At 44.6% G+C, this 23,485-nt stretch overlaps 1 protein-coding gene across 1 annotated transcript in view; it reads left to right on the top strand.

Moving 5' to 3' along the window:
* LANCL2 (LanC like glutathione S-transferase 2) overlaps window positions 1-23,485 on the top strand; it is a 282,523-nt gene that overhangs the window by 217,034 nt on the left and 42,004 nt on the right. Inside the window, exon 7 of the mRNA XM_078663538.1 lies at window positions 12,523-12,699. Coding sequence (XP_078519664.1) covers window positions 12,523-12,699 — 177 coding nt within the window. The remainder of the gene's footprint in view (window positions 1-12,522; window positions 12,700-23,485) is intronic.

The raw sequence follows: 23,485 nt of genomic DNA, 5'->3' as shown, positions 1-23,485 counted from the left end.
AGAAACCGGTCCGAGGATGCTTGTTTCCGGTTCAGGGAAGACCTAGCTTGGCAGTTCGGGCTGGACTGTTCCCATGAGGCACAGGGTCAAGACTGATTTGCATATAGCTGGGTCTGAACTGAGGTGGCAACGTGAGCTAAAGTATAATGATGGATACAACCCAAATCTGTGACTGGGGGCGAGTGTCTGAAAAGTTGTAGCGCTCCGTCCTTTATCTCCTTGTGTTGCTTTGTTCGCCCTAAGTTGGCAGGGTATGCCCAGACGTGGGTCCCTTGCTCACTTTGCCACTAGATTCAAGCTAGCCTGGCTGATGAAGGGTGTTACCCAGAAAGGCGTCCCAGGATGCTTGTTTCCTGTTCAGGGAAGACCTGGCTTGGCAGTTCGAGCTGGGTTGTCACCATGAGGCACAGGGTCAAGACTGATTTGCATATAGCTGGGTCTGAACTGAGGTGGGAAAGTGAGCTAAAGAATGATGATGGATTCAACCCAGATCTGTAACTGGAAGTGAGTGTCTGAAAAGTTTCAGCGCTCCGTCCATTCTCTCCTTGTGTTTTCTTAGAAACTGCAAAGATCCAGACCACTATTGCTGAGGCCTAATCAGGGCTGTAATTGTGTGCCAGAAGTAACTAGTCTGTGTGGGCTGGATTTTCCCCAAAGTAACTGGACTATGTGTGACAAAATCTCTCAAAAGTAACCAGACTGTGCATAGCACATAAAATTAATCATTCATTCATTCATTCATTTAATCTTTATTTCGGCTCATTCGGCCATAAAAGATACATAAAGAACAACAATACATTTGGCACGGGGGATACACATACAGACAATACAGTATATCAATGGGAAGCAGAAAATATACAATTCATCAACTATACAATAAATATCCAAATTTAAAAAAAATAGGCATAAGAAACAAATGTTTTTACAAAAACCACCACTAGCCAATAAAAGGGCAATCTACCTTGTATGCACTTTGCACCCATTTAATGTCTACAGATCAAGTGAGACGTCCAGTGTCTGTTTTAACAATCCTATACGCTTCAAGATATGAGCGTATACCTAAGGCTTTACACAAGGGTTTAATCCATTTTTTCCTCGCTAATTCGTAGCCTGTACAAAAAAACAATATATGGGTATCATCCTCTCTCTGGTTTAACTGGCAGCATGTGCAATTTACATTTTTTGTTTGCCCTGAAGGCTTGTCCCATCTTGCTAGTACAGATTTTGTTCTAAGTATACCATATCTAAATTTTAGGTACAGGCTTTTTGCTAGGGGTGGTTGGATCTCATCTAAAAAGTCTTCAAAGACTGGAAAATCCTTAAAATCAAGAACATTACGTGTAATAGATCCACATGAATCGCCGTTTTGGAAATTGTGTGATATATGGGACCAAAATCTTGCCTTGACCAAAGTCTTGCATCTTGCTCTTAAACACGTTGGATCATCCCAAAAGTGGGCAAGGCCTATCCGATAAAACCAATTTTTAACATACTTAAGCCAAGGGTTAGTAATATAAACATCAAGGTTCTTGACTTCCAAGATTCCATGTCTATAATCTTCAAGATCCAGAGTACTCCAGAGTCTAACCCAGAACAAAAGTGGCCTAAGTAAAGCAATATGATCTGTCCTTTTCAGGTTTAGGTCCATAAATAATGGTACAAGTGGTGTACATTTGGGCAATCTCAGAAGCCTTCTATAAAATGTATTTTCACTAATCGTAAAGATGTTACCTGCCTTTACACCCCAGATTTCTGCTCCATACAAAGCACCAGATTGGGCCTTAAATTTAAAAACTTCTAGTGCTTGTGAAATGGACTTACTTAAACTTGCCCCATGGCTCTTAATAATAGGTAAAGTACTCTGATTGAAAATAGTTTTACTTTTTTCAATTTGTGTTTTCCATGAGGTTGTTGAATCTAGGGAAACCCCCAAATACGAGAAGTTTGGAACCAGTTCGAGCCTCTGGTTATTTAAAAAGAATTGCCCTTTAAATGATTTATGGGGATTTATGGACATACATTTGGGTTTTTTGTATTTATTTCTAGGCCCTTTGAGTCACAATACATTTTAAAGGAATTTAAGAGTGTTTGAAGACCCATGGGCGTTTGTGAAATCAGAATTGTATCGTCCGCAAATAAGAGTGAGGGAACCCTCACACCATTCAGTTTTGGGGAATCATTGTTGCATTTGTCTAAGTATTCTGGGATGTCGTTGACAAATAAGGAAAAAAGTGTAGGGGCCAACACACATCCTTGACGGACTCCCCGTCTAATAGGTATGGGTTCTGTTAATTCCCCTTTCGGGCCCCAACGTACTCTTGCAAAATTATTGTCGTGTAATCGTCTGATCTGCTGGAGTATACATGGTGGTAAGCCCAATGCAAACAAACAATCCCATAAACGATCCCGCAAAACTAAATCAAAAGCTGCCCTAAGATCAACAAAAGCTACATAAATATGTCCTTTTAGTAAAGAAACATATTTCCAACAAATGCCACAAAATCTAAATACTTGATCAATCGTACTTGTGTTCCGTCTAAAACCTGCTTGGAACTTTGTAAAGATCTCGTTCTCATCGATCCACAGATCCATTCGATTTAAAAGATGCCTTGAGAAAATGTTTTGTAAAATGTCTAAAAGACAAATGGGACGATAGTTAGAAGGCTCATATCTATCTCCCTTCTTAAAAACTAAGATAATTTCTGCTCCCCGCCAGCTATCTGGTAAATTCCCTCCGGCCACTAGTATATTAAAAAGCTTGTTTATGTAAGGCGCCCATACACTGATCTCATGCTTGTACAAATCCCCCGGTATTTTGTCTAGTCCTGGGGCTTTACCGTTTTTTACAGCGGTTATTGCCAACTCTGTTTCCTCAAGGCTGAACTCTATAGTGTTTACAAGTGGGGCCGGCCATGATCTGTTTCCATCAGCAGTCACCTCACTACCTGGTGCCTCATGCAAATGAGTGAAATGGCTAACCCAGGTTTGCTCATCAATAAACACATCATCCGGTGACCTTTCTCCAATTTTCTCATTAGCAACTAGTTTCCAGAAACCCACGTTATCCTTTGCTTTAACAGCTGTTAGCATATTCTCCCAACATTCCTCGTCCCAGTTGATTCTGGCCTTTTTCTGTACCCTCCTATATTCTTGTCTTAGGGTCCTAATTACACACGGTTTTTTGCTCTTGATTGCCTCAAGGAGTAAACCTTTGCAATTACGACATTCCTTGTTGTACCAAGGTTTAATGCCAATAGAGCTAGTTTTTTTCAGCTGTTTTTTGTTTGGCATTTTCGACACGAAAGGTACCAAGGCTTTAAAAAATTCAGTATGTAGGTCAATAAAAACCTTACACTTTTCTGGTTGAAGGGAATGGTTAACAAAGGTATTAGCAAAAAGTAAATAAATGCTGGATAATGCCTCTTTATTGCTTAATAGGCTAGCCCATTTAAGCGAACGCCTATTGTTACTCATCAGAGGGCCATTAATAGTTGGGTTATCCAGCATAATATAATCCATTGGGCTACTAGTACTAGGGATTAATCTGTGATCTATAGTCAAGTGCAATGGTCGATGGTCACTTTCATACCTGGGGTCAATTACAAAGTCGGCTAGGAAGGACCAGATATCAAAAGATACCAAAATGTAATCAATACTACTTTGGGAATCATTTTTGACAAAGGTTGGTGCCTTTGGAGAATCTGATGGAAAACGGCCATTGCAGGCCCTCAGACCATGTACAGATACCAATCTGATTATCTGGGTGACTAAAATAGTACAACTCACACCCTTCGTATAAGATAAAGAGGGGATGTTATTAGCCCTATCCTCGTCAGTAATAACATCTCCAAACCCTATGATTGGTTCAAAGTTACAGTTAAAATCACCACAAACCATTACACTGCTAGTCACATCTACATAATCTGTAAAGAGTTTTTCCAGTTTATCAAAAATGACAGATTCATTTGATAGCCCACATGGACGGTTGTAAATATTAAACACAACAATGCGCCTGCCATCCTTCAAGTTAGCTACAAGTCCTAGTATATCTGCTGAATCCGTGTTTAGTTGTGTAATTTTTACCTCTAATAACACACTGACCCACACCGTGAGCCCCCCCGATGGTCTGCCTCTAACCGAAGGAACTGCCTCAATGTTAAATGTCCTGTATCCTACCCTGTGTGGTATTTCGAGGGACCAGGTTTCTTGGAACAGGCAAAAATCACAGGCATCTATGTAATTAGACCAATCAGGGTCAGAAAGATTTTTTTTCAGACCAGCGATGTTCCAGGATATCAAGGTGATTTTGTGTTGTGTAGATGTTTTTTCCCTAGCTAGCATTGGACCGTCACCTGCTAGTGGTGCCCCCATTTTCAAAACCACACTGTTACTAGCCCCTATTATAGAGCTTGTTACTGGGGAAACAGGGGCTATAACCACTTGCCTTAATAACGAGACACCTCCTACATCAATATCAGCTCCCCCTTGATAGGACCTAGATGGCATCAGGTTATGGACCACTTGGTCTACGACAGTATTAAGCTTCAAAATTGGATCGCACTCAGCTCTCTGTGTGTTAGCTACTGGAGTACTGAGAGTGTCAGATCCTAGGCTCCCCAACATTGATTGTTGAATATTTCCATCCAGTTTACCGCCACCATCAATTTTCTCCGTTTGAATTACATTTAAATGACCAACCATACGGTGGTCATTCTGTGATCTTCAATCGCAGTTATCCAAACCAGAGAAGATATCAAACCTATTTGCTTTCTCCAGGGGTGTAAAAGGTCTCAGGTTCTCCATTCTCCTATTAGGGTATCTGGAAGACCTGGGGGCTACCATATTCCACCCAAGGGGATCAGCAACATGATGGTAATATGAAAGTTCTGGTGGGAGCCCAGTGTTAAGGGACATCAAAGGGGCAATCTGGTTGGGTATCTGAGCACCAATGTGGTTAGGGGGAAACACCAAGGATCTCGGATAAACGTAGGTCAAAGGGTGCGGTGCAATAGAGTTGCTGCCTTCCCCCTGGGGCCAATTTAATATGTAGGTGACTGCTCGAGGATCTCTAAAGTTTATAACCACTAGATCACCATCTATATCCTTGGCCCTACTCCCCAACCATGGGAGACGTCTAACGTGCACAATATCACCATTAATATTAGGTGCTAATGGTCTGAATTGAGCTAGCCAATGCATAATTTTGTTTTTAAGTTGGAAGAAACCCTCTCTCTTATTTGTTGGCAAGCTAGGAACCCCCGTGAGAACAACCACATATGGGGCGGCTTCAGGCGGCAGTTCAGCATGAGAAATTCTACGAGGCAAAGGCCTGTTATTGCCTTTGTGTCCCCTTATAGGCTGTTGTAAAGTCCCCACGTGAGATTTTGTGGGGCCGCTCGCCACTACATTTGCTATTGTTGGAACTGAGCTTATGTTCTGTTTATGTGAGGAAACCTTCTGCAGCTTAGAGTTTGTTGATTGTATTGATTGGTCAGAACCTTTTAATGCGCCAGAAGTACACATCGACACCGTGGCTGGTGGTACTGAACCCCCACTCATCAATACCGTTGTTAATCCCTGATTGCTGCTGGCTGCAGCCTCTATCGCTTCAAGCTTTTTCTCCACCCTCCTCAGCCTCTCTATAATAGGTAATATAAAGGACCTAATTAAATGTTCCATATTGTCCAGTGTAGCAATAGTAGAAACATCCATATGGGATGAATCACCCGGTATAACAATTGGAGTGATATTATCCATAGGTTGTACAACTGGTGCCAGGGGTAACAAGGGAGCCGAAGTTGGTATATCAGATTGAGAAACAACAGGGTGCCTAGCAGTTATAATGTTAATGTTAACTTTAGAAGGTTTTCCAAAGTCCGAGTGGCTTAACTTAGGCTTTTGCTGAACACCCCCCTTACGTCTTCTTTTTGCAGGTGGTGGACCATGGCTCTTAGCCTTCACAAGTTTGCTCTGTTTGTTCGAAGCGTGTTTAGGCTGGGCCAGGGTACGAATAGGCAAGTCAGCATCAGGCAATGACGAGCTAGGGAGAAGAATAGTATTCACAGACTGGTCTGTAAGGCCAATTGGTGTAGGAGTACAGTCTCGTAGCAAAAGCGGAAAACTTTCCAAGCCTAGGGGATCTTCATTAGAAGTAGTACATCCGAGTGTAAGCGTAAGGGCTTTGGGTGGAGAGCCGGCAGATACCTTGTTCTTTATGTTTTCAACAGAGCGACGACGCTCAGCCCTACGATCTGCCAAGGTATTCTCTCTGTCTTGATCAGTAAGAGCCTTTAAAAAATAATTGTCAAGAGGTCCACTGAAACTACACCCAGCCTTCTCTAGCTGCAAATGGGCCGGACTTTGTGCCATCAGAAAGCAGTTAACTATAACAACCTAGAAAGGAAAGTGATAGGCCCTGCCCGGCCTCACTCGGCCTCTGAGGGCCTCAGAGGGCCCGCCCTTTACCTGGGCTTAGACCCGTGCTTTGTCCCGCGCGCGTCCCGCTTCGCGGAGAGTCTAAACTGCTCTTATAACCCTCTGCAGTCAAGGGGGCGTGGCCACTGCGGGAAGAGGCTACAGCTGGTTCAATCGCCTCGCAGTCCCGCAGCGGTAGGGAGGCGGTCAGCGGCACACCGGTGAAGCCGGCACGGCGCTTATGGCGTCCACACAGCCCCAGCAACAACACAAGCAGGGCAGCAAGTCCCACGATGATTCCAGCAGCAGGGCAGTAAATAAGTGAGTAGCAATAAAATTAATCAGTGTGTGCATGGCGGCATCTGCCTAGAGTAACTGGCCTGGACATTGCTGCATCTGCCCAGAAGCAATCTGGCCCGTATGTGGCCACATTGGCCTGCTCTTGCAGGGCTATGTCTTCCTGTCTTGAACAGATGGAAGATGCTACACCTGCTAGCATCACTGAGGCCCTTGACCGCTACGACATCCATCAGTGGTGTGATCAGGTGTAGGAATTTACAACACCTGACATGGTGATGGCACCAGGTGACCCAATGCTGGTATCCAATTGTGATTGCATTGTTGAAGTGACAGGCTGGAGCATCCTTTGAGGGCCCCTGGTAGCCTTATGGGGATATGTAAAGGGCGCTCCTTCTGCCTCCCGTAAACTTATTGCCATGATGCTGCTTCTTGCCAAGAGGCAAGTGGCGATCCACTGGGGCAGGCACCTTACACCTTGAGAGAAATACTGGCTCAGAGACCTGGCCTACTGCCAGGAGATGCTAGTGGAATATTGGGCTCTCATGTCCTTTCGCCTCCGCCCTCAGGACGTTTGGGGCCTCCTCATTTTCTACCTGACCTCACGGGTTAGCGGTAGTAATGAAGCCCCTGCTGTTTTAAATCTTAGTGTACCTATTCTTTTGTTGTATCTTTCCTTTTTAATTGAGCTGTTTGTTTTCAGAAAAACTAATAAATACAAATAAAAAAATCTATGTGCCTAAACAAAAAAGAAAATTAATAATCTGACATTGTGGAATGTAACTAGTGCAGATGTAAATAGCTCCCAATGCCTTTGGGCCAAGTTTGCGCAATATAAAATAATGGTGAAAAATAGAATAACCTTTTTTAATTCAAAAATTACTTTTATTTAATTCTATATTAATTCTGTACATCATGGTTAATCATTTTAATACATAATAAAAACATATTTGTTTACTTTTTGTGGAATTTTTGTATTAATTTAAACTTCAGCAAAAATATGACAGAATGTAAGTTAAAGTTCTTGGGTGCTATCTGGCAGTACTCCACCTCTAGTGGCTTTCTCCCTTCATCCTCACCCTGGTTTGAAGTTCGGTCTCCCCGTTGGGCCTTAGTGATTCCCCCCCCCCTGGCGTAAGAGACATTATCGTTATTAAGGCTCAAATGTAGTTTTGACCCCTGAAGTTATAGTGCTAATTTTTTACTGCTCAGTTTTTTGTCATATCACACATGGTATATCAGTCCTTGTTGAACCAGTACAGCTGCCCGTCTCTCCCTCTTCTACATGCTTGCCCCCTCTCCCCTGAGAGGTGGTGTGACAGCCGGCAGCTACATGTGTGGGCCACACTTCATCCACTGGGCCTACCCCTGGCAGTGTGCCCAGCAGGTGTGGTGTCAGCAGTCCTGGGTTGACACGTACCCAGTCACACCTCTGATGGCAGAGATCTCCCTGTGGTAAAGTATAGGGAAAAGTAATAAGGTTTATTAAACTTGAAAGACATTAGCAGAAATATTGTTATGTTAAATATTAATGTATATTAATGCTACATATTTATTGTAAATGTAGAACTTAAAAAAATGCAACAGCAGTATTCATTTCAACTTAAATTGCAATTATTTGAAAATATTACTACAATTGTTTTGCTGAAGTTTAAAGTAATAAAAAAAACATACAGCAGTAAGCAGGCCTCTGACCCTTTAGGGATCCACAGCACCCCCTCCACGGCCTCCTGCAGGCCAACCATGCCACAGTGAACATAAGAAAGGATTGCCATGGCCCCGGTTAAGCCGTATAGCCCACTTTACTTGTGTGCCTCCACTCTGCATTCACTCAGTAGCATATAAGCATGCTACTCCCTACCCCTGTTGTTAGTACCCACGGTGAACCAAACTACCACCACTCGACTTTCAGTGCTCTGAATGCTTCTACGTGCCACAGTTGCAGTACAGAGCAGGTCGAGGAGGCAGCTGTGTTCCAACCGCCGTGGTGTAAATCCATTTCATGCCCCGGCCACCCCACTGGGGCACCGCTCCTTACCACAACGGTCTACTGTCATGACCAGTGGCAGCTGCCATAAACAGAGGGTGGTGGGGCTTGTGGGGTCGCATGAGAGGGGTTGCGTGCGGGGGGAAACAATATTAAAATAAAATGTAAAACGTACCTTTTGCCACTGCGGCCGGCCGCCTTAAGCATCATGTGAGTAGCGCTCTAGGGGTTTACCCCAGGTCCTGGCCACTGCCAGAAGCACGTGCACAATTGTATCACCTTCTGGCCAGGCGTCATCAGCCGCACCGGTGAGCAGCGTAAGTCAGGAGCTGCGTAGGGACACACGTCTGTGTGCTAGAAGGCCCGACTGCCGGCTGGCATAAGCGCGCATGTGCAGAAGCAGCAAAGGCCCGGCAGAGACACGGAGGCCCCACGCGGGTGAGCGCGAGTGAAGCTAGACAGACGGGGCAGAGGAGTTAACCCCGCGCCTGCCTAACAAACAGCAGACACAAGTGCCTGACAGCCCGGGAGTGCCCCGGGGAGCAGACGGAACACCACACACCAGAAAAAAAAAAAGAAAGAAAGAAAACAAGCACCAGCAAAACCAAGGGTAAAGCTACCCAACAAGCACTGGCATAGCCAAAGGTAGAGTCGCAGAGCAGTCGTGTGACCAAGTCCCAGGCAACAAGGAGCACAGAGAAGCGCACCTCACAATGTCGAACCAGCCAAACGCTGGGGGAGGGAACCAACAACAACAAGCAGTGCTCCCAGCACAACCAGCAGGGCCACCAACACTACTATCAGCACACTCACAAATTCAAGCACTGCCACCATTTAGCGAGCTGGTCGATCCAGCAACAGCAGCACTGGGATGGGCTGTGTGGGTCGGACAACTAAACAATTACTTTGTGGCCACCCGTGAAAAGGACAATGAGGTCAAAAGATCGTTGCTGCTGCATTTTGGAGGGACTGAGATCTACAAGCTTTTCGCTCACCTCCCAAACACTGGAGCTGCCAATGACTATGACGCCACCTTGCGAGCGCTCAACGCGCACTTCGACCCTCAGCTCAACCCACACTATGAACGATTCAAATTCCGTCAGTCGAGGCAAAGAGAAGGAGAGACGATGGATGCGTTCCATGCCCGTCTGAGAGAGCTGGCGAGTATGTGTACTGAGGATGACCAAACGAAGTAAGTCACCACACAGCTTATTCAAGGATGCGGAACAAAACTCTGAGGACGCTGATACTGCGTCAACCACGCATCACGTTAGATGAAATACTCATACTTGCACGATCGCACGAATTATCTGATGCCCGATCCACGTCGATGGAAGCCACACTCAATCCTCAAGCAGAGGCTGGGACCAACATAAAAACAGAAAGGGTGGACGCTGTTCGCACCCCAAGGAGGGGTGGACGAGGAAGATGGCCGACCAGAACACCACCACAGCCGCCATGTGGCTATTGCGGACGGGAATAACACAACTAAGATGGCTGCCCTGCGCGAGGGAAGATTTGCTCCAAGTGTGGAGTGCCGAACCATTTCGCAAGCGTATGCCAAGGAGGGTTCCGTGGAAGAAACCCGTCCAGGAGAAAGACAGTCACGGGGGCAGTCAGAGAGCTAAGCCTTGATGAAACCCAGCAGTCACAACCCACAACGACCCGACACCACTGTCACGCACGCCTGGACGACTCCTCCACTGAAGAGGATGACGAATGCTACTTCGTGTCCTTCACGAAGGACCCGAAGAGGAGGAGGAGACCCCAACCAAAATGCCAGATCCAAATCGATGGCTCGGCGGTCACTGGAGTAATAGACACTGGCGCAACAGTAGATGGGCATACAGCACTACAAAAACCTTAACCCTAAGCCGAAACTAGATCCAAATTCTAACGTATGGCAGCCAAACACCACTTCCTCTACGAGGCAAAATGCTGGTACAAGTCAAAGCAGAAGACCATGAAGTCATGACGACGTTCCACGTCGTCGACAAAGAGGCCAACCTTCTAGTCGGGAGCCACACCGCAGAAGATCTCAACCTCATTTCGTTTGCCAACGCCGTCAAAGTACTCCAGACTGAAGATATCCTACAACTATTTCCGTCGTTATTTGAAGGGCTAGGAACAATCAAACTACAGCCTGTAAAATTACACATTGACAAAGCCATCCAACCCATTGCTTTGAAGCATCGGAGGATTCCATTCCATTTGAGAAATGCAGTCGAACAAGAGCTAACACAACTAGAAAAGCAAGGGGTTATTGAAAAAGTGACTGGCCCGACACCGTGGGTATCGCCCATGGTGATAGCAGAGAAACCCCGGCAACCAGGAAAAATAAGAATCTGCATAGACATGCGAATGCCCAACAAAGCGATAAAAAGAGAAAGACATATCATACCCACTGTCGATGACATACTATCAGACTTGAACGGAGCCCAGTGGTTCTCGAAATTAGATCTGAATGCTGGATACCTCCAACTAAGGCTGGCTGAGGAAAGCAGGTATATAACAACATTCTCGACTCATCTAGGCCTCAGGAGGTACAAGTGGTTAAACTTCGGAATATCATCAGCAGCTGAAATATTCCAAAATACCATAAGGGAAATACTGTCTGGCCTGCAAGGAGTATTAAACGTCAGCGACGATATATTGATACACTCCAAAACCAGCGAGGAACATCATTGGCGACTGAAGTCCACACTTAGGAGGCTAGCTGAACACGGAGTAACCTTGCACAAGGACAAATGTAAATTCTTCCAAAAGTCAATAGAATTCTTTGGCTACGTTTTCAACTCGGATGGAGTTCAAGTGGACCCCAGAAAGTCTCAGGCGATCAAGCATGCCCCGGCCCCAACGACAGCTTCGGAGGTGAGAAGTTTCTTGGGCATGGCCCAATAATGCGCCAGATTCATCCCGAACCTGGCCACCATTGCCGAGCCCCTACAGAATCTGACAAAAAAAAGAAAATCTATGGAAGTGGACAGACACCGAAGAAGAAGCATTCACCAAAATCAAAACCGCACTACTAGATGGAACCACCATGGCCTATTTTGACACCTCGAGGCACACGGAGAGCTTGGTAGATGCCAGCCCAGTCGGACTGGGAGCCCTGCTCACACAAGAAACAGAACCAGGAGTGTGGGCCCCATTGGCCTTCGCGAGCAAGGCGCTCACTGCAACTGAGGCAAGATATGCTCAAATCGAAAGAGAAGCCCTGGCTGTGAAATGGGTTTGTAACCATTTTCACCTCTACATAACTGGACACCCATTTAGGATGGTGACAGATCACCAGCCGCTAATACCTTTGTTTAAGGGTACAGCCCCTCACCCACCACCAAAACATCTAGAATGAGAATATTCAGGGAATAATTCACATACAGTTACTGCAAATAGAACGGACGTTGCCCTCTTTGCACTTTTACTACTAGTGAGCCGGATATGTCATGGCCCATTCACAAAGCATGTAAAAGAGTATGCCTTTGGTACTACTTCCCTTACTCATAAATGCTTTTGTGATTCGGCCCCATAGCTATTAAGCCAAGTGAAAACTTGTATTGTAAAACTTACCCCATGGCCAGATGTTTTCATAATACTCTTGGGGGATTCTTTCGTAACTCACCTGAAAAAGCGCCCCAGGTTTGCTTGCGGCACTCGCTGGATGCTGTAGAGTGCTGATTGTCAAGCCACTGCTTCCTTCCTGTCTCATAGTTTACCAGCCTTCATTGCATTAAGGTAAAGATTGTAATTGCAGAACTGTACTGCCTGTAGCTTTCGATGAAAGTTGTTAAGAATATTATTAATACTCCGATCTTCCCATATAGATTTTTAAGGAGGAGAAATACTTGAAAGATGCCATTGAATGCAGTGATGTAATTTGGCAGCGGGGCCTGCTGAGGAAAGGATACGGAATTTGCCATGGAACTGCTGGCAACGGATATGCCTTCCTATCTCTTTATCATTTAACCCAGGACAAAAAGTACCTCTATAGAGCTTGCAAGGTAAAACATTCATTTCATGCCTGCACGTTTATACAGTTTGTGTGGTGGTGTTGCATGGAAACATTGTTGAACCATAACATCACAACAGTGTATTTACTTGTATATTATTCAATTTCATTTCGGTGACATCATATTTGCTTTCTCTGGTTTCGCTGTTTGGTTGTTAAAATTAAACATGCTTGTATCTTGCCTTTACTCACTCTTTACATTACAACACACTTTTTACGTTTTGGGTGTAGTAGCACTTGGGGAAAGATGTCTTGGAGGAAGAGATGACCCCTCGGCAGGAAGTAGCAGAAGTAGCAGCTAGCTCCATCACAAAACCTTCCATTGTGAGAGTATGCTCTGTTGCACATTGCTGTAAGGAGGGCCGATCTGTCCAATTCAGTATTCAAATCTAATGGAGGTCCTGGGTAACGATAGTGTAACTACATTTATGAAGGTTTTCCCTTCATCCAGTCTACAGACGACTGTCTAGCATTCTGGTGAGGAAACGTTTTTTTCTTTAATTTACTCAGTTCAACCCATAACTTACAATAGAGGTCTCAAGCTCTGTACCAACATCTTCTCCTCTGCAATGGATTTTTGCCACCGTTTTAGAATGGGGCTTCAATTAAAAGCATCTAAAAAAACATCAATTTAATCATTTAGTTCAGTCAATGATGAGAGTCTTATTTATCAATAAGAGATTAGTATATAGTTTTGGTATCTTTATTCAAATTAGTAAATCAGATACATCCATTTACAGAAAAATCAAGAAAAGTATGGTTAGAGTCAATTAAGTAAATTACAGTATGTTCCATAAAGAAATGTAATCCCTACTCTACTCTAAGCGGATCCTAACCTACCAGAACCTATAAAGAGTCCTTTCGGAAAAGAGGAAGATTTAAATGAGCAATGAAACAGAATCAGATTGAAGTCGAACTCCTCATGAAGAGTAGTTCCAGAAACTCGTCCGTCTCTTCTCGCAAAACAGCATCAGCAAACAGTTGCAGTAACAACTGTTCAAAGTTAAGCTAAGAAAATAGTTACAGCAGTAGCCATAATCGTTAAAGAAAATAGACTCCCGCAAAGTAGTTGGTGACAGAAATCACTGTCAGCAGTAGCTCACAGTGAATAGGGCGACGAAAAAAGGAATGGTCGCAGAAGAATGGCCTGGACCAGGCTGGACAGCACTGACTTAATTCTAACTGGGAACACATATATTATAAAACATAAACACATATATAACAATCTGTGCTGATGTTAGGTCATCTTAAGCCAATCAGGAAGGACTGTCCGATGGTCTGCTGTTTCTTCCTTCATTCCCACGGTAAACGTACAAACTCAGCAAGGTGCTATACACAAGTGTCAACTTAGTTGCTAAACATTCGTGTGCGTCAGCTTCACTCTGAGTTTCCACAGGAATCCTGCAGTCTAAACTATTAGCTATTCTAGTTGTAACCTACGAGATTAAGTCATGAGATTCACGTCTTCATGTAAGTATTATTCTTTTAATACACTATTCAGTATTGTGAATATGTGGTATCTAGAAAAGTCAGCACATCCTACAGAGATGTTTGAGCACGTCAAGTATGAATCATTTATCAAATAATATGGCATAGTTCCGCATTTCCTAAGAGTATTTATTTATTGAAGAAGAAAATTAACTGAAAGATAGAAAATGGCAGTGGCCTAGTCTGGCCTAGTAGTGTAATTACAATAGAAATTAATGCATACTGCAAAAATCATGTTACACTTTCATTTTGTAAGTTTAAGAAAAAGGCACATATTTTCGTGTTAATGTCTAGTGTAAATTATGGCACTTATGTTAAACTAACCTCTCCTGTTCTATCACTGGCAATGTAAGGAGCCTTGTCTAGGAACATCTAATTAGTGATTATCAACCAGGAAAAGCCCTCTTGCTGCACCAAGGTGACCATGAGGTGTATGGTACAGAAGAGCACTAACATCTAGCTAGTTCCCTACACAGGTGCATGGCAGATGCATGGAAGGCAGGTTTGCCATCTACGTCTGTGGTGTCTGAGCTACTGAACTAGAGACTTACCGCCTGATTCATCAAGCTAAATTGCACTCGCAAAGGGCAAGATTCTCAGAATCTTGCCTTTTGTGAGTGCAATTTTTACATTTGGGATTCATCATCCCAAATGCAAAATTCGCTATTTAAGAATTCGCACATTTGCGAAGAATTGAATTTAAGGAATCTCTATTTGAGATTCCTTAAATGCAATTCATGAAGCATTTTAAAATTGCGAAAATGCAATTTTGGGCCGCTATTTACCAAGAGGTCAGACCTCTCGGTAAATAGCAAAAACGTAGAAAAATGCTTTTAAAAGCATTTTTCTAAGTTGCATGTTGCACACACACATGTCCCTTGGACATGTGTGTGCGCAACACCTGTTTCAATTTGCATTTAAGGGGTGCTACAGGGTGTCCTTTGGACACCCCTGGCACCCTTTAAATCGCTATCTTATTTGCGATTAGCTAATTGCTAATCGCAACTAAGGAATACTCCCCATTCATTCCTATGGGCCTTTTGGCCCATAGGAATATTCATTCTAAATGCAAATAAGGAATAACTCCTCATTCGGGAGTTATTCCTTATTTGCGTTTAGCAATTTGCTACTCGCAAATAAGGAATGTGTAGGAATCGCTATTTATTTAGCAATTCCTACATGAATACCGTTTTGCGAGTCCTTAATAGCGATTCGCTATTATTCGCTATTAGGGGCTCGCAAAACGGCCCGTTGATGAATAAGGCTGTTAGATACACTTGCTTCCCTCAGACTCTGTGAGGGAAAAGGTGAAATGCATAAGAAAAGACGAAGAATAGAGACAAATAGGGAACTGGAGGAATGCATCCATTGTCCATTATTGTTATTCCTCTTGACTTGTTGTGATGTAGTCCATCATCCAGCCTCACACCACCATCCAGGCAAGCGCCAGTCCTCTCTGCCAAGCGTAGGAAAAGTTACAACTCTAGGAAGTAACTTTGTCCTCATATTGTGGCGCAAACTTCACTGTATTCTTGCCTGCTCATATCAATACAGGATTCAGTCTGCCCTTTTAATTACAGGGAGAAGGGAAAGAAAGATACCCCTGAGGTTGTATATAGATATTAAGCTACTCTTGTTAAACAATTTGCCGTTAGTGTTAGATTCAGTGATTGCTAAAAATAAGTAGTTTGATTTCTCATTCTTGCACACATATTTAGTCTCCTTGTATGGTGGTCGCAACACCCATACACTCCCCCCACTCTTTCTCTCTGATGTTAATCAAGTAAATATTGGTACTGAAGAGGCAGTAGTTGCAGCAGCATTGAGCCGCTGTGAAAAATTGCACATTATCACAAACTGCTACTCCATACCTCCCCATCACTAGGAGCATAGTGGGCCGCTCATTTTGTTACTTATGGTATATATTAAAGTTTTCTATTATTTGTGAATACGAAAGTCTTTCCCTCGTGTAGCATTTAACAGGTTTCAGCATATATATTGCTCTGCAGTGATGCACTGCTGTGACTTCATTTATATAGAAAGGCATTTCTGCCTAACTTGCCAGAAGGATGTTATTCAAGGGTCAAAGCCAGACATGGTGCATTGTGGAACTGTACAAATATCTGATGAAGCTTTGCGGTGAAAATCTTGGATGGGGAAACGTGTGGTTGAGGGCAGACATTGCTGTACTACTTGTTATTGGAGCTTGGAATTATTGGGTTTAGTTGCTGGTGCATTAGTGTCACACAATATTCGGTTCATTGTGCGGCGCCCCAAGCTGAGTACATCACTGTTGCTTGACAGGCAGCTGCCAGTTGCTGGATATACAGCCTACTGATGCTAGAGTAGATGTATTATGAGCAAGAGCTGATACTAAAGTGATAAATTATCACTCAGGGCCTCATTTAGAGTTTGATGGGAGTCATCCAGCGGGATGTCAGAAGTCATTACCATCCACCAGGTTGACGGAAGTCATTACGCCATAGTTGGAGATCTCAACCGGCTAGGCATCGGTCTCTGTGCTGTTAGAAACATCACAGCGGTTCCTTTGAAGACACTAAAAGTGTGCTGAGAGGCTGCCATGTTTTATGCTGCAGATCAGCAATGGTTTTTGTTTTAGAAAAATAAGCTCCCAAAGCTAGACTTGGTTTTTGTAAAAGAAAATACCATTGACCCTGACACTCTGGGAGTTTTCTCCCAGGACATTGGCATATTATTTTTTTCTGCTCTGCACCACCATACTTTTCGTAACAGGCCTGAAAAGAAAAAAGTACATCAGACCATCTGCTCTACATAGAGCAAAAGGCCTGAGGTTTTACAATGGTGACCCCAAGGTCTGCAGGACATCGGTGTAACTTCCGGTGCCAGTGGTGGCACTTCTGCAGAAACGTGAAGGTCCATTTGATTCTAGAAGAGGCGGACCGTCAATATTGTGGACATGGTACTGTGCCACGTTTATGCTGTCTGCCAAAATCCAAATCAGGTCCTCAGTCTTTCTAGCACAAATGAGGCAGGACTGGTTACTTTTTGGTCTAACGAGAAAGGCATCTTTTGTAAAACAGTGAAGGTCATCAGATAACAGCAGATTAGGCAGTCATAGTCTCCCTTGCAGTACGACAGTGTTGACAAGAAACTGTATTTGTGTAGTGTTAGGTAAGATGTAAGGGTTTACCAGGTGCTGGCAGTTCTACTCTTCTATTGTTTTGCATGTTGTGTTCTTTCTGCGTTTGTACTGATGGCTATTGACTTTACAAGGGAACATTTTCTACCTGAGGGTATTTGTGCTACTGCAATGTCAAGTTATGTCAACAAGTTCTTATGTTTACGGATTTATATCAAGGGCACACATGGAGGGCAGTAGTTCCGAATTTCTCACCTGGAAAATTTGAATTATAACTAACAATTATCTATAAATTTGGTTCTGTATCTCCACTTTTAGCAAAGCTTGCAGCAGATGGCATGAAATGTAAATGTATGTGAATGTCTGCTTAGGTAAGGAAGTGCAGCATACTTGACTGTGGTGCGCTACGAGGTTTAGTGTGTTTTTGCAGAGAAGGACATGATGTTAACATCCCATCTTTCCCATTATGCTCTTTCAGCAAGGTCACTGCATCTTTTCACTCATTCTTGTCCTTCTGCATCATTGCTAATGGTCACCTTCCTAACATTCCACCTTTTGCCATCTGAGAACATCAGTGTTGCCCTTCACTCACAACACTTTCTTTGGAATGGAAAACTTGAAATACCTCTTTCTTACCAGGTTTCCCAACAGTACACACACAAAAATTTCTTGCACAAATTCCTTGCTTCCTCTCTGTCTTTTGTTTGTGCCTTTGTCCATAAGCAGCTTGATATTTTTTAAACCTCTTGCACAACCTTGCAAACCTAGCCATCCACGCTGGCACCGCTACAATACATGGTATGGTACCTTGTCTTTCAATAGACATTTCCCCTGTCACAGAATGTGGCGAGGCTCTAGTAATTTCACAACATGTCCTTGACTTGACACCTCCAAAAACATTGCTAGAGACTGCTAATTGAATGCTTTCTTAAAACTCACGGTTAAAATGCCCACTCAAACCATTTCCCCTGGGATTATAAAACCAGGGGCTTCGGATGTATGATTCCCCATTTCTTAAATGCCTCAGATACGAATTGGGGCCCATTGACTATTAGAATTTCCACAGGACATCCTCCCCTATGAGAAATGCCCTCCCAAAAGGCAATCACACTGTTTGATTTGACTTACTTCACAAATGCCACCTCAGGCCATTTTGACAAATAGTCCATCATCACCATGGCATATTTTCAGTCGCATTCAATCATTAAAATGGACCGCAAATATTGATAGCGATCCTTTTCCCATTTACGTTTTGGCATAGCTACTGGGCATATAGTTGTCTCCTGAATCACATGTAACTTGTCACTACAAGTACACAGAATTCAGTCTCAAACAAATATCTCAATTTGCCTGTCCATGCCTGGACATCAGAAATCAACTTGTGGTTTATCTTCCTTGCTGTCATTCCTACATGAGCCTCATGGAGCAAATCCAATAATCTTTCTCTCAGACTTGCAGGCACCACCACTCCTTCAGTTCTCCTCATAGTTCCATCCACTGCAGACAACTCTGCCCATACATGCTTAAACATTCCAAACCTCCATATAATTTTCCACATTGAGCCTTTGGCAATGCCGCCATCAATTTTACAAACACAGTATCCTCTGAGACAGCCTCTTTCCACTTAGCTTCCCCATGGCACTGCAGGTATCTGCTACTTCTGCTACCATCCACTCATCCTCCTCACTTACATTTTTGTCCTTCAAAGGCAGTTTGCGTTAATATTCTTCATGCCAAGTAGGATTAGTTACTTACCTGTAATCCTAGTTCTCTTCCAGGGGTATCCTCATCAAAGTCATAAGCATTAGAATATTCCCGCCCATGTGCGGGACCCCGTAAAAACTATATTATATGTGCCCCACATATATATACTCATATATATATAAACATATATATATATATATATATATATATATATATATAAAAACATGCAATAGCAGCCGAATAAAATCAGAGCTGAAATATGCTGTGTAGAATTACCACCATACATGAATAATAAGCATTAGAAACATGAGAAACAACAACAAAGTTTGTTTAGAAACTGTTTTAATGCTCAGAAAGCAGTAGAAATTCTCATAACTCACTGGAAGCATAGAAAGCTCCCAGGCTGCATTGCAAACACACAGTCTAAAAAGACTGAAAAGCTAACCTGTAGCTGCATAGCAATAAACTGACACCGTGCCTTTAAGGCACCCATGACCCCCAGTATCCCATCATGCCTCAGGGGTGACAGTTAGGTCAGTTGTTCTTTTCGGAGACTGAAAACAAACCCAGTAACAAATAGGTTAACAATATCTCTTTATTAAAGAATGTTCTTTGCCCGGGGAGGCGGGAGGGTTGCTTATGACTTTGATGAGGATACCCCTGGAAGAGAACTAGGATTACAGGTAAGTAACTAATCCTTCTCTTCCAGGGGATCCTCATCAATAGTCATAAGCATTAGAATAGAATAGCGAGCCTCACCTCATCTCCCTGCGGGAAAAGGAGTACCAATACAGTAATACCCATACTAAGCCTAGTAACAACTAAGCTCGTACAGGCCGCAGGCTACCCAAATAGATTCCTCAAAGAGGCTTGTCCTACTTGAGTATTGGCCCTGGAATCAGATTCTAGGCAGTAATGCCTCATAAAGGTATGAACTGATTTCCACGTCGCAGCCTTGCATATTTCTGACATTGGAATGTCGTGCAAGAAAGCTACTGTGGCCGCTTTCCCTCTAGTAGAATGCGCTTTGGGTGACACCAACAAAGGCTTGCCTGCAAGCTGGTAGGCCAATTTAATGCAAGAGACAATCCATCTAGAGATGGACCTCTTGGCCGCCGGAAAGCCTGTTCTCATCGAACCATAGTTCACGAACAGCTGATCCGACTTCCTGATTCCCTTAGTTTTTTCCAAATAGAACTTGAGCACTCTCTTCAAATCTAATGAGTGCAACGACCGCTCTGCTGGGGTCGCTGGATTTGGGAAAAAAGAAGGGAGGGAAATGGACTGATTTATATGAAAATCAGAAACCACCTTAGGTAAGAAGGATGGGTGAGCCCTCAGGACAACCCTATTGTGATGGAAAAGCAGTATATGGTTCCTTCGCACAGAGAGCTTATATCTCGCTCACTCTGGGCACTGATGTGATTGCCACTAAAAAGGCTGCTTTACAAGATAGATGTTGCAAAGAAGCCTTGTGGATAGGTTCGAAAGGAGGTGACATTAACCTGGACAGAACCAGGTTCAATTCCCAAGGAGGAGAAGGATTTCGCACAGGGGGATAGACTTTCTTCAACCCCTGGAGGAAGTCCTTAACCACCGGAACCTGAAAGAAAGAAATCTGATGAGGCGATTTCCTGTACGCCACTATGGCTGACAGATGCACTCTAATGGAAACATATTTCAATCCAGAAGTAGCCAAGGAAATGAGGTATGGCAGGATTACCTCCTCCTGCCCTTTAGTAGGATCCAGATGATGATCCCTACACCATAAGTAAAACCTCTTCCACTTGAACGCATAAGACGCTCTCGTGGAAGGCCTCTTAGCCTCCTTTAAAATGTTCATGCATTCGGGAGGCAAGTTCAGATGTCCATATTGCAGGACCTCAGGTGCCATGCTGTCAGGTTCAGCGATGGGAGGTTGGGATGCAGTATCCTCCCGTCCATCTTGCTCAACAGGTCCGGCCTGCAAGTAAGTCGTCTGTGTGGACACACAGAGAAATGTAGAAGGTCCGGGTACCACCACTGCCGTGGCCAATCCAGAGCTATTAAGATCATCTCCATGTCCGACCTGAGGAGCTTGGACACTACCTTCGGAATCAGAGCCAGGGGAGGAAACGCGTAAGCGAATGTTCCTGACCAATCCATCAGAAGAGCATTCCCCTGCGTCCCTGGTCGGTGGAACCTGGACGCGAAGGCGTGGCATTTGGCGTTTTCGTCGTCTGCAAACAAGTCTATGGCTGGACGACCCCAACAACGAAAAAGCTCTTCTACCACCTCGTCTTTGAGCACCCAGTCTGGCTGATCTTCAAAGTGCCTGCTGAGTGCGTCTACTTTTACGTTCAACTCGCCTGGAAGGTGCACCGCCACTACTGTGAGGCCGCGTGAGAGAAGCCAGTGCCAGATTGTTTGAGCCTCTCGGGAGAGCGGGCGAGATCGTGTGCCTCCTTGTTTGTTCAGATAGAACATGGCGGTTGTATTGTCCATCTGAACTAGGACTGAGTTGGACTCGATCGCTGGAAAGAAAGCTTTGAGAGCTAGAAAAACCGCTCTGAGCTCCAGCATGTTGATGTGGTATGTCTGCTCCTGCGCAGACCACTGACCTTGTATCTGAAGAGGACCCATGTGCGCTCCCCAGCCTTGCAGAGAGGCATCCGTCACTATCGACTGGGATGGAAGAGGTTGGTGAAAAAGTACTCCGACCCGCACATTCTTTCTCCGAGTCCACCATTTGATGGCATCCTTCGTCGCTTGGGAAGGAGTAATACAATCTTCCCAATGCCCTGTCGCTTGGTCCCACTGGTCAGGTCCTCTAGAGCTTGTTGCAGAGGACGCATTCTCAGCCTGGCGTTTGGAATGAGGAAAATGCAGGACGCCATGGAACCCAGCAGGGATGCTACTTGCCGGGCTGTTGGAAACCGAGACTCTAGCAGAATCTCGCATTTCTGACTCATGGAAAAAAGTCTCTCCTCCGAAGGAAACGCTTTTCCCAATTTTGTGTCCAGAACGGAGCCTAGGTAGTGGATGGACTGTGTCAGTCGCTGGACTGACTTCTCCAGGTTGACATGGAGACCGAGTCTGTGCAACAGGTGTAGGCAAAGTTGCAGATCGTGCGTTACCTGAACCGGAGACGAGCCCTTTAGGAGCCAGTCGTCCAGGTATTGGGTAGATGAAGAGACCCCTTTTGTGAAGAAAAGCCACAACCACTGCCATGCATTTGGTAAAGACTCTTGGTGCGGACTTGAGACCGAAGGGTAGCACCTTGTACTGGTAGTGTTTGCTTCCCACTACGAACCTCAAGTACTTGCGATGCTGTAGAGCAATCGGAATGTGAAAGTATGCATCTTGCAGATCCACCGAACACATCCAATCTCCGGTTTGAAGATGTGGGCATATTTGGTGAAGAGCTAACATGCCGAACTTTTCTCTGACGATGACTTTGTTCAAGAGACGAAGATCGAGTATTGGTCTGAACTTGTCTCCCTGATCTTTTTTGGGGACAAGAAAGTACCTGGAGTAGACTCCCTTTCCTTTTTGAGAGGGGGGAACCTCCTCTATAGCTCTTTTTTGTAGTAGAACTTTCACCTCTCTTCGGAGCGAGCTTAGCTGGTGAGGGCAAGAGTTCTTTGGAGGAATGCTCTTTGGAAGCGCACGGCAACGAAGCTTGTATCCATTGCGCAGTATATTCAGCACCCACTGATCCTTTGTGATGCTGACCCACTCTGCCAGGTGTTGTGAAGCATTCCTCCCACTGGAGTGGGCAACGGCGCCAGAGGAAGCCACTGCTCAGGCCTTTCCTCCTCTCGTGGTGTTAGAGGATTGTTGGTGACCTCCTCTACCTCTGTTGGCTTTGCCTCAAAACTGGGTCTTTCCCTGGTTCTTACTTTGGGACCACTGAGGGGTTTGAACCCTCTGTTGAGCCCCTCTCCCCCTGTTGGTCTTAAAGCGGTGTTTGAATTCTTTTTTCTTTTCCAAACCCACCGCTTTTACTGTGTCTAGTTCTGTCTTCATACGGGTCATCTCTTCGTCAGCATGTTCCCCGAAGAGAGAGGAACCCGAAAAGGGAAGCTTGAGGATGCGATGCTGGGCGTCCGGCTTCAGTCCTGTAAGGCGCAACCAAGCCGATCTCCTGGCACAAACCCCATGTGAGTAGGAATGTGCCGCTAGCACTGCACCATCCGCAGCTGTGCTTATTAACTGGTTCGCCACCAGACATCCTTCTGTCATAGTCTCCTCATAGTCCTTCTGGTCTTCCTTTGGCAGTTTGGACTTGAACCTTTCCATGGAGTCCCATAAGGCTCTGTCGTATCTACCCAGCAGCGCAGCCGCACTGGAGACCTTCAGCGTGGAGGCAGCTGAATTGCAAACTTGCGACCCCAGGAGTCTTGAGATTTGCTGTCCTTGTCTGGTGGAACTGAAGAGGAAGCGGCCACTGCATGTGTCTTTCTCGCCGCTGCCACTATCACAG

The sequence above is a fragment of the Lissotriton helveticus genome, chromosome 10 (assembly GCF_964261635.1).
Source record: "Lissotriton helveticus chromosome 10, aLisHel1.1, whole genome shotgun sequence".
NCBI lineage: Eukaryota > Metazoa > Chordata > Amphibia > Caudata > Salamandridae > Lissotriton > Lissotriton helveticus.
This window is presented reverse-complemented; position numbering and strand designations above follow the sequence as displayed.